This window comes from Pseudopipra pipra, chromosome 4 (genome assembly GCF_036250125.1).
Source record: "Pseudopipra pipra isolate bDixPip1 chromosome 4, bDixPip1.hap1, whole genome shotgun sequence".
Classification (NCBI taxonomy): domain Eukaryota; kingdom Metazoa; phylum Chordata; class Aves; order Passeriformes; family Pipridae; genus Pseudopipra; species Pseudopipra pipra.
Genome location: NC_087552.1, coordinates 36,093,004 through 36,106,251, shown reverse-complemented (window position 1 = coordinate 36,106,251; position 13,248 = coordinate 36,093,004). Strand labels below are relative to the sequence as shown.

The window sequence follows — 13,248 nt, the reverse complement described above, 5'->3', positions numbered from 1 at the left end:
CCATTACTCAGTCCTTTGGGAATGAAATAGGAAAAAAAAATATTCTTTTCCAGGCAGACACAGCAAATGACATTTCTGAACAAAGCCTTTTCAGTAAAAAGGCAATATTTGTAATTAACTACAATTTATTTTTAACACAGTGATGAATGCAAACTTAAATAAACTGCAGAGCCCTGTACTGGGTTTCCCCAGTGCTAGTGAATTATGTCATAGCTTACAGTGCATATGTAGAGCACTTTGGAGGAAGCCATGAGTAAAATCATTGTCTCATAGAGGACTAAAAGAGAGCCTCACCCCTTTTAGAGCCCTCTTTGTTCTTCCCCCCCGTGCATGGCTTCATGAAGACTGCATCAACGTACTCTCACAAGGCATACAATCATATTTCAAGCTTTAGTACAATTTCTCTTGGCTCTGGCTTTATCTGTTTCACCAACAGTACTAAGCAAGCCTTGAGCAGATGACACATTGAGCGATGGGGAATGCTACTTGTCTGATCTTTTCTGCTCACATTGAAATTTTTTCAATTAACTGTAACTTCAACTCTCAAATATTGACCATGAAGTCACGCAATGCACACACCCAGGTAACATGAAGTATGTAACCAAACAAAATGCTATCAAGCATGTGAGACATCTATTCAAATGCATCCCTGCAATTACTAAGAAGACAGGAGGAAGACCTCTTACTTTATTGAAGTCTCTAAACTACTCTGTATAAAAGAAAAAACATGAATGAATTAAGCATAATAGCTTTACATCTTAAAAATGTTTCAGAATTCTTCTTTCTTATACAGTGTGCAGGATTGTTTTCTCCAGAATATTAGAAACACTCCATGCTCCATATACAGAAGATGTGTTTAATTTAGAACTATGGCTTTTAAGTTGCAAAAGGAGTTATGGAACATTCTTTTCCCTCATGTGTTATAGAACAAAACTATTTAATACAACATTTTACCTTATATCCATATTAAATGCCTGGGAGGTCTCTATCAAATCAAAATTTTCAGAAATATGTCTAAATTTAACAGAAGCATAAGAAAAATTTTGAATACATAACTTCTACTGAGAATTAACACAATTAGAATTTATAAAATACACTCAAGCCTTATGTGTTTTGCCATATTTATTTTTTAATTTAAAATTTCCGATTACTCAAGGGAAGTATAACAAGAATAGTTTATACCAATCAATAGTTGAATTAATTATCTATGGGATCTGAGTTCCAGTCTGGTTTGCAGAGCTTCTGTAGACAGGGCAATATTTTTTAATTTCTTGTAGAAAAGCAAATTTCTCTGCAATCGGTCAATGGTAATTGAAACAGTTAAAATTCTAACGCTAGAGAATATAAAGGTTTGCTTTGTATTTGGACTGTAGCAATTGTAGTATTCATTATTAAGCTTATAAAATGGAATATTATAAACTTTTTACGGTAACAGTCCACTAGTAACATTTCTTTCCTCTCTAGGAAAGAAATGTGGAAGGAAAATGAGTGGTAAGGGCCACTTATTTAAATTTCCTAAGAACTAATCTTAGTATATTTCACATCAGAAGATATCAATTACAGCTTCAATCTTATATAGCTCTGCTTTATAAAGCATCGTACATTTTTTATTCCTTTGTTAATCATTACCATTGCCAATCCTTTCTCTGATGCTTTTTCCCCCCTTTCAAATGTCATGCCTTATATCAATTTTAATAGGCTAGACCACTTGCAGAAATGCCACTTTAATTCTTCCCACACACAGACTAACCAAAAAAGCTGATCTTCTCTCTATTTTACAGCTTGAGAAAGTTAGATTTCTGATAAGAGTTTCTGTGGTAAGGAAAAGGAAAGTATTTTTACTTCTCCTTGTAACGATTGCAGGCAGCAGGTAGATTACATGCTTATACAAAGTAATTTGCACCAGTGAAGTCTGCAGCAGTGTTTAATCACACAGCCTGTGTATAACACCTCTCTGGGCTGGCCTACACACACAGTAAAGTTCCATCACGGATTATAGTGAAATCTGTAAATGACGAAGCCCAGATCCTCCAGGACACTTGGGGAACAAATTCTCATTCCTTTGTACATAATGCTACCAAATACATAGTATCATATATGGCTAATTAAGCATACCTTTTTCCAAAGATAAGTAAGATCTTCAACACTTTCTACTTAGACACAAGTCTGTACAACTATACATATATGGCATATAAAGCTGCCACAGAGCCCTAAAAATATCTACTGCTGATCGTGTACTTGTTAAATCAAAAACTTAAATCAGTTTACTACAACTCAGTGTCTTACTATTGACTTGATTCCCTTTAAAGTTATAGGGAAATGGTCTTAACCTAAAAACCTTAATCTTCCTTATACAGCAATAAAAGATGACTTTTGAAAGTCAAGAGAGCTGGCAGCAAGTTAAGACTGAGGAACAGTGAGAACAGCACAAAAAAAGAGACAGGCTAGGTATCCTTCATCTGCTTTCTTCTGCACACACTGTCACAGACCCAGGCAATTTGTAAATTTGCTGAACTTCATCCATCCACCTTCTCTTCCTCTAAACAGCCTTCTCCCACCAATGTGAGACTTCTTTCCCATATGTTACTCAGTCCCACTCTACTCACTTTTTGTCCTCTTTTTCTGCGTAAGAGTATCCTTGTCTATCATTTGCCTTTCTTATTCTCCTGCTCCTATAAAACTACATATGAATTTTAAATCAACTACAATTTCTATATAAAATTACAAAGGCAGACCTGTGTTGAAATTTTCGTAGCTACACCAGAAGAAAACACATTCTTTCACTCCATTAGACTCCACTGTAATACATCCAGCCTTGAAATCCAAGTTCTGTCCTCCAATACCAAGACACTCAAAATTCAAAATAAGATTTTTAAAGGAATGACTCTCAAATTACTTATTTCTTTCTCCTTATTATTCCATTGTGTAACAATGCAATTTGGTATGAAAATGTAACAGATCCCTATTAGCAACTATGCTTTCCTTTGACAAAAATCCTAAGAAAAAGTTAAAAACAAACCAAAATTGTTGTTGCTAGTTTTTTGAGTCCTGGCACTTATCTGCTAAAAGGCTGGTTATCAAATCTCATGCCTTGGCTTCCCCAGTCTCAAAACTTCTCGGTCACTAAACCCTTTCCTTAATAATGACCCTGAATATCTTGACTAGTCAAAAGACCCTGGAAGGCTCAGGTGCCTCACTGCTGTGAGGATCATTTCTGTTCACCAGCAGCCCTGAGTTCAACTTCATGTTCATGGGCTCTAGAAAACGCCTTGGACCAGAAACTATTTGCGGGAATAATTAGAACTCCAAACAAAACATGCACAATACCACAAAATCCTTTATCATAAGAAGTGTGCATCTCTGAAAAATACTGATTAAGTTATCGTTTTCTGTATTTTCATTGTATTACATTTAAAGCAACACAAATGAACACATTAAACAATGCAGATATTATTAATGAATGATTATTATCTTTTGTCTGAAATAGGAAATAAAACATACCTCCAAAAACAACACAGTGTCAGGGATTTTATTGCTATATACTACAATGATCACATGATTTTTTACATAAAACCAAAAGCTTTATGTCTGTCTGAATTTTTAGTCTCAGTATTTGCTGGAAAATTTATTAGAACACAAGTACTATGCAACTTTCATAGACTTGCTTTCTCTATTAGATGTTTAAGTTTGTGTTGTGTTATTCAGCTATGCAGTTTCTATTAGAAATATTAACTGAAAAAGTAGCATTTTAAAAAGTATGCTATTTAACATTTGTAGAAAAACCTTCTGCCTTTTTTTCTCTCTTAAAACTCACTTTCTTTTATGGCATGGTTCATCTAAGTAAGGGTGGAAAACCAATGTCTTTTATCCCAAAGTTTGCCAAAGCTAAGTGCCAGAAAAGGAGCATGATCCTTCAACCATCGTTCATTTTTATTATCCATTTGACCCATGTTCACCGGTGCTTCAAAAAATAGCTTTCTTTTAAAGTGCACGCTGCTGCTGCACAACCATGGTTTTACAATTCTGTGAAACTAACTTTCAACAAGACTTTCAAGACATTGAAAAATATCAGTACATGTTTTCATTACCTTATGAAAAGCATATTTTTTCTGAAGAACCATTTGAGCATTAGCTCAGAAAGCACATTGCGTCTTTTACAGTTGACTGAAAGTCCATGTTAGAGTATTATATACGCACTAAACAGCCTAAGCTGTAGTAACTGGTTTTTTTCTTTCTTAAGTCAATATGATCATAAGATACTAGCTACTCTCGCAGTGGTTTTACTTCTATAGACTACTTTTTTCTCCATAATTTTTCTTTTATCAAAATATATGTATTCTCTGTGTTTGTGAAATTGTTGCTCTCTGTACACTTTCATTAGAAATAATACCGTCAAGAGTGTCATTATTATTAAAACACTCCCTGTACCAAAAGGAAAGAGCAAAAATTTTTCCCAAAGGAGCAGTTGTTGAAGACAATATATTAGAATGGTTTCTCCTCTAGTAGGCCCAGAAGTTCTGTGCATGTTCTCAGTATATAGAAGACTATGGTTCAGCATACTTACAGCACAAAGGCGTATTTCAGCTGTAAAGTGTACATCAAATGCACATCAGAATCCCCAGATCTTCAGTAGATTCCATTGCTGCTGATACAAATTTACTTTACTTTAGTCCTGATCCCTTTCTTTAGTCCTTCTGTATTGATCAGTCAGTTAAAAGTAGCCAGATATATCTAACTCAAAACTGTTACTGAGAGTTCATTAATTCCCATGAGGAGCAGTAGAGCTGTAAAACCTATGTGACACAGCTGGTATGTCTAGCCTCTCACAAGGATCTTGCTGGCAAATTCTGGCTGAGAGGTGGCACTTGTGAACTTCTTTGGTTGACACAAAAGCTTAACAGTTGTATTAGCCATAACTAGAGAAAGGAAATTAAAACCGTTTGCTTTGAGATTTCCACCACTCTGGCAGTACTTAGTGAAGAATAAGGACTAGAGAACAACATGAATCCAGGGTTGATTCTGGGCTACTCCAAGCTTGCTGCTGATGTCTCTGAGACAGACAGCAACCCTACCATAACAATATTTTGAGATAAAAAATTAATATGCATTAAAATTATAGGACGCTAGAATTAGGCAGAAGATAATAAAATAACTAAATGTATCTGTTAAAACTGTAGAAATTTTGTACTAAGATCTAACCAGTTCATTCATAAAAGAGTTTACAACTTACTTGTCCTAGCTTGTTATTTGTCAAATTTTATAAAAAATATAAAGTGTTTAGAGCTGATTGCAATAATTAATTTTGCTCCTCTGCACTCTACTTAAATTCAAATAAAGGACTCCAGTCAGTATACAAACCAGAAGTGATATTAAACATATTTCCTTTTTTTTTTCTAGTTATTGAACAGCTAAGGAAAACCAATTGAAGTGTCATGGAACAAAGTGTTGTTTCATACAGTTTGTCTGTCCTTAGGTGCTTTCAAGTCAAGAAACCTTATCTATAAGATTTTTTTATGACTTGATTCTTGATCAGCCTACATCCGTTGCCAAAATGGAAACAGACTACTGAGCAGCTGACTCAAAAAATTTATCATTCCCCTTGAACAACAAGTCAAACAGTTGCTAGTATGTGGGTTTTGTTTTGTTTGTGGTGCAATACCTGGACATCTATACAGCTTTCTTGCCTGTGCAATATCTCCTTTACTTAGACGAGTACGCTGGCCAATGGCAGGTCGTATACCATTATCATCACGGGAAGGGAGAATGGTATCCAGAAACATGCCCCTAAAAAAAATAAAAATAAAAATAGACCCCAAAACCCCCTATCAGATTTTTGTCATAAAACTGAGTTTCATGAATGCATAATGCTGCTTTTTAAATCTAGTTTTTACATTTGGCATAAATAAGAGGGTAAAATGCAGAACTTTAAATATAGAAAACATGTCATAAAATTCTTCAGGTTGGCGAACTTTATGCAAAGTTACCAAAAAAGAATATTCTTTCAGTACATCAGTTAACATATCAGCTTTTATGTTTCTGCTAGACAAGAGGAGGAAAATCTCTAACTACTATTAAAACTACACAGGCAAAAGACACTGCTGTTAAGTTCTTCCTATATTGAATAAAATAATTATAAAATTATATAAAGATACATAAATTAGTCTCTATCACAAATTTCTTAATCACAAAGTTCCTACTTCTAACAAAGTTTTTATGGGAAGTCTTTAAGTCTAACTTACATATGTAAGAGCACATAAAGTCAGGCACACTTGCCAATCATTCTTCTGTCCAGTGTTATAACAGATCTAACTCTAGCTGCTGCTGCTGCTGCTTTTGAAACAGAAATGCTCACTCACCAGCCTCTATCTGCTTTACAATAAAATATATCAACTTACTATATGTGATTTTAATAACAATAACCCTAAATGACAAGGCATTATAAAGAAGCACACTTGTTAAAAATGTGCAGTTTTATTCAAAATTTCCCAGTTTTTAAACATGATCTGAAATATTTTGGTAGTTCAAATAAATATTAGAAGAGTAAGGGACAAAACTACATTGTATTATCATGCTACAGAATTTGAAAAGCCCTCAAATTCCATACAATAGAATTTAATAGAAGAATATGTTTCTATGTTCTCTTATTCTTTAATTCTTTTATACTCTCTTTTATACTTGTCGGACTTTTATTGAAAAGCGAAACCAGTACTTTTAGACATAAAATAGGTCCAGAAATGAGTGAACAGTAAGGACCTTTGTAGTTAAGAATACCATTTATAAATACATACATATTTTTAAATTATAATAAATGAAGCATTTTGAGTATTGCAGTCACATACTACTCTCTTTATCCAGTCAGATTTTGTGTGACATCACTAGAAATTTTGCAAAGAAAAAAATCATCTCAGGATGTTTCCCTAATCAGTGAAATAAACTATTTATGGCATTAATCAGTTTCTAGAAATAAGGCACATTAGAAAGTGTTTGCATCTATAAATTATGATTTTGTTTTCCACTAAATTTCAGTACAACCTGAAACTGATGTTCTTCATACTTTGTAAAACTATGAAAACAATCCTCTCTTAAATGCCTAAGAATTTGAATAAAGTAACAGTACACAAACAAAATCATTGTGTACTTTATGATGTTTTGTGATTTCTACCACTTATCCATGTGAGCAATGCCTAACAAACAGCTGGCAATATGCCACACTGTGTCTGACTCATGCTTCAATGATGAATTAGTATAAATCAATATCTGACCTCAAGGGTTTGCAGGGTTGCTTTTAAACAGTATGAAGTAACAACCTCTTGTACCTTGGGGAAGGACATGCCTACTCATAGCACTATCAGTTTTTGCCAGCTTGGAAAGTGGTGAGATCAGGGCCAACAAATCAAATTACCTTGATGTTTTCATTGCCTGAGGACTCGGGGGGTTCCATCTTGTTAAATTATTTTATATAGGTTCTTCTAATCTATTCCTTAAGGTAATGGTATGTGTAACTGGATTAAGCAATGTGGCTAATATTTATCTCATATGGCTCATCCCCATGCTCTTCCAAGGGGTGAATTATGTGTATGCTGAGTAATACAGCCTTTTGTTGGATTTTTTTTTCAATATGATTTATACTGAGGAGAACAAGCCTAACAAATTTGCAAAGAATTGGGAGTTTTCTGGCAGTCTTCAGTTTATTTCAAAGTGTCAAGAATGTCTAGTATTTTTTGCCTTAAAATGCATGAATTGAAAAAATAAAAAAACCCACCTAGCACATAACTTTTCACACTAGCATTTTTGTTGTGTGTTACTGGAGGTTTCTTTTAATTTTATGTTAATCTGATATTTTTTAGAGAATAATTAACTGAACTGTAACTTGGTATGAAATATAATAAGGGACTGAGTGAAAGACTTCCTCACTTATTCTCGAGTAGGGCTGGCCTACGGGAACAGCTCATTGTACAGCTCCCCACAACCCTACAGCATTTCAGGGAGAGGCCCACGTGAGTTACTGTGGAGTTGAGAACAGATCAGCCTGGAACAGGACAAAGCAAAACAAGCAGAACTCTTTATTGTAAGGTTTTGATGACAGTAGCAATCTGTACAAACAACAGAAAAGAGGTTGCAGCCTCTGTTAGAAATGGTGGACTGCAGTCCTTAGCAAAGGCTGTGGCTTGTGTAGTAGATGTCTGAATACCATAATGTATTCTAACTGCATAATCCACAGTTACGAAACAATATGCATCAAATAAAATTTCTCTTTTTGAGAACAGATCATGTTACTATGAACATTCCTAACCATGTCACTCATTTGATCTTTCTAAATTCAAATTTTTGTGGACACAGAAAGAAAGTGAGTATTATGTAAAGTGATGTTTTCAGATTATCTTGTCTGAAAATCTAAAGAACTGAAGCAGGATGAATAGGCTGCTTTGAAACTGAACAGAAAAGAAATGTGTTTTAAAGTATGATTAAATTATTTTGACAAAATAAACAAGCTGTCCTTTGACTGCTGTAGGAATACTATATCACAAGGGACCTTTTAAGTGATTTCAAAATACTTCAGAAAGGATAGTTCTTAGCATTCACAGAGAGGAATAGAATTAAAAGTCAAAAGGTATAACCTGAGACTCCAACCTTGAGAAGGTGTTCCTGGCATAGTGCATAATGCTGTCAAAGTCATATGGTTCCCCAAGGGAGTTCACCTCTCCAGGCTCCATCTTCAAAAAGTTATATTCCTGACCTACAAATGATTGATAATTAGAGATTCTTTAATATCTTCTGTAAAGATAAAAACCACACAGGAAAAGAAAAACAGCAAAGATCCTAACCTAATTACTCACTGACATTCATAAACGTTTGACATTTGGGAGTAACTGTGTGACTTTATTATGCCCTCTTAACCGAGAGGGCAGACGTCTTCTGAAATACACATCAAATTCCTATATTCGGCATTTAGAAAGACTAATCTCATTCAACCAGCACATAAAGGGCCCACACACCGTTTTGGGCTTCATGTAGAATCTATACAAAATGCTGATTTGATTCTTAATTCCAAAATAAAATTGTTTTGACAGCAAAGACTCCAGAAGAACCCTCCTCATTGTAGACTCATTAGACTGGATACTAAGAGTCTAACTGGATACTAAATCCAGTAGTAAACTACTGAATACTGGAGACTGCTTCAGCAAAGGCTGCTCTCTGAGCCTCCATATAATACAGACAAGACACAAAGTCAAATTTTCGAGAGCCAGTTTTCGTAATTTAACAAAAGCAGAAGAGGAACAAGAGAATTATACTTAGTTCATAATTACAGAGCATAAGTTCTTTGTCTTCATCAGTGTATTAGAGTACAAAGCACCTCTAACTCCAGTTCATATTCCCATTGGAGTCTTGCAAAAACAAACATTAACATTATTAACCAATATATTTTGCATAATATAAAAAAACCCAACTGTCTCGGTGGTCATGACTTCCTGATCCCATTTAGTGATCCTCAAGCTCAAGCAATACCACAAGAAGTGATTTCAGTCAGAAACTAGAGAGACAACTGAAAGGGAGAGCAGGAGGCTGAGGATGGCACTCCAGCTGATTTTCGCTATCACAGAAAAAGAAAAGGGGAAGAGCACTTATGGCATCTACACAAGTCAATAACACAGAGAGAAGAGAAAGAAGGCTCAAATGTGCATGCCCTTTCAGGACTTCAGAGATTTATGGGAGTGTGTATCAGCTTACAGTTTTCTTTGAAGTCCTAGATGAAGTGGTATCTCAAATTAATTCATATATTCCATTGCATCACAAATCTATTTTGTTTTAAAATATTTTCTATAGGAATAGACAAATACTCCAAGCTATAATTGTACAATTTCACCCCTTTTTGAGCAGAGAATTCCTGTAAGTCAAAATCAGTGTTTCTCAAAAACCATACACATTTATGAAAATTGCAAATAAAACATGCCTAATTCCCTCTCATTTTGCCTACCCAACACAAGTGAGGGTACAACAAGCAGAGTGAAAGAGATGACAGTCACAGTTTAAAATTCTCAGGTTCCTCAGATGCTTTGTCTCAACAACACCAAGGTCACTGACTAAAGCTGCAAACTTTAGAGAGTGAGGTGAGCAATGTGTGAACTGCAGGAACTGTGCCTGTCTGTCACAGACTCAAAGTCCTTACATCCCAAATCTAAGCCTCTTGGGCAGCTAAAAGTAATTGACATATTTTTACTTATCACTCTGTAAAGACTACACAGGTTTCTTAAGCACAGAAACCTGACTTTTAAAGGGCCTTAAGAGCATTGATTTCCTTCAAAGTTTTTGAGCATGATTATTAATTTGCTCCTTCTAGCCTTCTATTTAACGGCTTGCTACTTGGCCAGACCTTTGGAAAATATTATATTTTAACTGTAGTATCTTATTTGTGAATCAACTTGAGATCAGTCAAGCTAAGTGGAGTAGAAGGCAAAAAGGCTCATTTCTATTCAGCACTCCAGTTTCATAGAGTTGAGTGGATTAAGGAAACACCAAAAAATAAGCAGACAATTTTCTTTTTCCAAAATGCTTATCATAATATCTCACCAGGCTGGATGTTTTCTCTAATGATGGTAACATGGTCATCACGGTCTGGTCGTGTATGTTCGTGCCAAAAACCTATCACATGACCCAATTCATGGACAACTATGCCAAATTTATCACAGTTCTTGCCAATAGATATAGCCTGAGGACCATTTCCCCTTCGACCCACATAAGAACAGCACCTGTAATTAAAACACAAACAAAGATAAATGTTTTCATACATATCTCTACAAACCACATAGCAAATTTAGTTAAATCTTCGGAAAATAACATATAAAGATTCAGCAGAATAACGCACAATGCAATTTTGGCAGTCTCACAAATCCGGATCTCGTTCAAGAACAACTTATTATTCAAAATACCTAATAAGGGACACATGAATGGGTTTTTTTATTATTATTCAAGGTATTCTTAAAAGATGCTAGCTATGATCAACAGAATTGTCACTGTTCTGACAGCCTGTTACAGAATGATACAGGAACTTCTTTTCTTCTAAAGAATCAATAAATTAAATTGACTGGAAGTACTATCTCACCCATTCATTATCACTGCTTTCTTGACCCAGCACACTGAAGAGGCATGCAGAAGGAAGCAGAAAGAATAAGGAAAGGCAAGCTTTCTTCTGTGCCTTACTTCTGCTTTGTACCTTAACAGCACTTACTAGTCTCTCTGTCACTCAGTTCTGATAAGTTTGCTTTATTTTTATCTGAAACATCACCGTACTTCATGACATCCACCTATAAAAGGTGCGGAAATGACGCAAGTAAAATAATATGAGTCCTTTAAAAGACTCACTTAGAATGAAGTTGAAAATACAGAAGGAAGATATCCTGAGTGTGATGCAGAATCTTGTGATGCCACTGTGCAATCCCTTTTATTTTTTGTTTCTTTGGTTATGGGTAATATACAATATCATTTGCAACAGCAGGATATTAGGAAGTTGAATGCTCTGAATATCTGTGAATTGTTTTCTTACACTCCTGTTTTCTTTCTCACACTCCTGTTTTTTTATAATAGGATCCTCAGTCACAGAAACTTACATTTTCACAAGAAAAAAACAACAAAAATTATTATCTTAAAATTAAAAATGCCACACAAGTTACTTTATAAAGGAAAATATTACTACAACAGTTTAGCAGAGTTGCAAGAGGAAATTACTGTTGGGAAAAATTATTGTTCACATGACAATCATTCTTTGCTATTTCAACTGCTTCTCAAGTAGTCCTACCCTCAATATGAATTAACTCTTTTCTTTCTGCTTTAGATAGTTCCAAGGATAGGTATGAAACAACTTTTTAGGTCAAAGCTCTGAATTATGCTCAGTACTTCAGCTAGTTATGCAATACCATGTTTAATTTATTTCTTAAAGTATCTTCCCTTAATAGCTCATTTCAAGGTAAATAAAAACAATGGCAATTTAGACTCCCTGCTATAATTCTGTGCCATCATCAATGTTGCACGTTTACAGACTACTCTTCCACATCACAGTAAAAGGAAATAAAGAACACCTGTGCATTGCTCTGTGTATTTCCCTCACTGAATACAAACAGTATTAACACAAAATTACTAATTACAATATTATATACAAATATTATTATAAACACTGATAGAATAATAGCAATGGCAAAACTACCTTAAGATGTGCCCTAAAAATACAGCATAGATGATAAAAAAGGTTAAAATAAAAATTGAGAGCAGCTAAACCATTTCATCTCATGATTGCACAGTGGGTTTCACCTTTGCACCTGACATGGTTTTGCTTTAATATATTTTTCAGACTGCATACCTGCAGAATATATATTATGGTTATGGGTGAATATGTAAACATAAACAAAGCACTATGAATATTTTTACTATCATTTTTACACAGGATTTTATCTTTCACTAGTCACTCAACTATTTGAATATGCTTCTCTTGTACAATAAGGATATCACCATAGTTCATATACCCTCTCATTCGCTCATACCCTGGAGAGAAAAGTGTTTGCATTCTTAAGAAACTTTTGGGTATTTTTTTTTGTTTGTTTTGTTGGGGGTTTTTTAAACCTCCTACACAGTGTTATTTACTGTCCCATCAAACTAGAGAGAGAATGCTGAAGTATGCACTGTACTTTGAGCTAAAGGTAGTAGAACTTACAGTAACTCCTCATTCTCAGAAAAGTTCATTCATTCAAAAAGCCATTGAAGACCTTCTATCCCCAGTATAGAATTTCCCATTTGCTGCTATAGGTCTGAGACTTCATATCTTGTAAGGATATAAGGAAAACACTGTTCCTTATCTTTCTTTCACAGAATCGCAGAATGTCCTGAGTCAGAAGGGATCCACAAGGATCATTAAGTCCAACATTTAACCCTGCACAGGACCATCCCCAAGAGTCACATCATGTACCTGAGTGGATCATCCAAACGCTTCTTGAACTCTGTCAGGCTTGGATCACTTCCCTGGGGATCCTGTTCCAGTGCCCAACCACCCTCTGGGTAAAGAACCTCTTTCTAAAATCCAACCTGAACTCCCCTGATGCAACTTCAGGCTGTTCCCTTGGGTCACCGCGGAGATTAATGGAAGTTGTAGACTGCAATGAGGTCTCCCCTCAGTCTCCTCCAGGCTGAACAGACCAAGTGACCTCAGCACTTCTCATATGGCTTCCCCTCAAGGCCCTTGACCTTCCTTGTGGCCCTCCA

The 13,248-nt window shown here is 35.2% G+C and overlaps 1 protein-coding gene across 4 annotated transcripts in view; it reads right to left on the bottom strand.

The window, feature by feature from the left end:
* Positions 1-13,248, bottom strand: part of TLL1 (tolloid like 1) — a 131,249-nt gene that overhangs the window by 42,805 nt on the left and 75,196 nt on the right. For 3 of the 4 annotated variants that reach the window (XM_064652416.1, XM_064652413.1, XM_064652414.1), the window contains exons 6-8: positions 10,570-10,748; positions 8,632-8,737; positions 5,660-5,784 (exon numbers count right to left, since the gene is read on the bottom strand). In XM_064652416.1, the coding sequence (XP_064508486.1) occupies positions 5,660-5,784; positions 8,632-8,737; positions 10,570-10,748 (410 nt within the window). Of the gene's footprint in view, positions 1-5,659; positions 5,785-8,618; positions 8,738-10,569; positions 10,749-13,248 lie in introns of all 4 variants that reach the window. The other variant, XM_064652415.1, reaches the window with a different exon arrangement.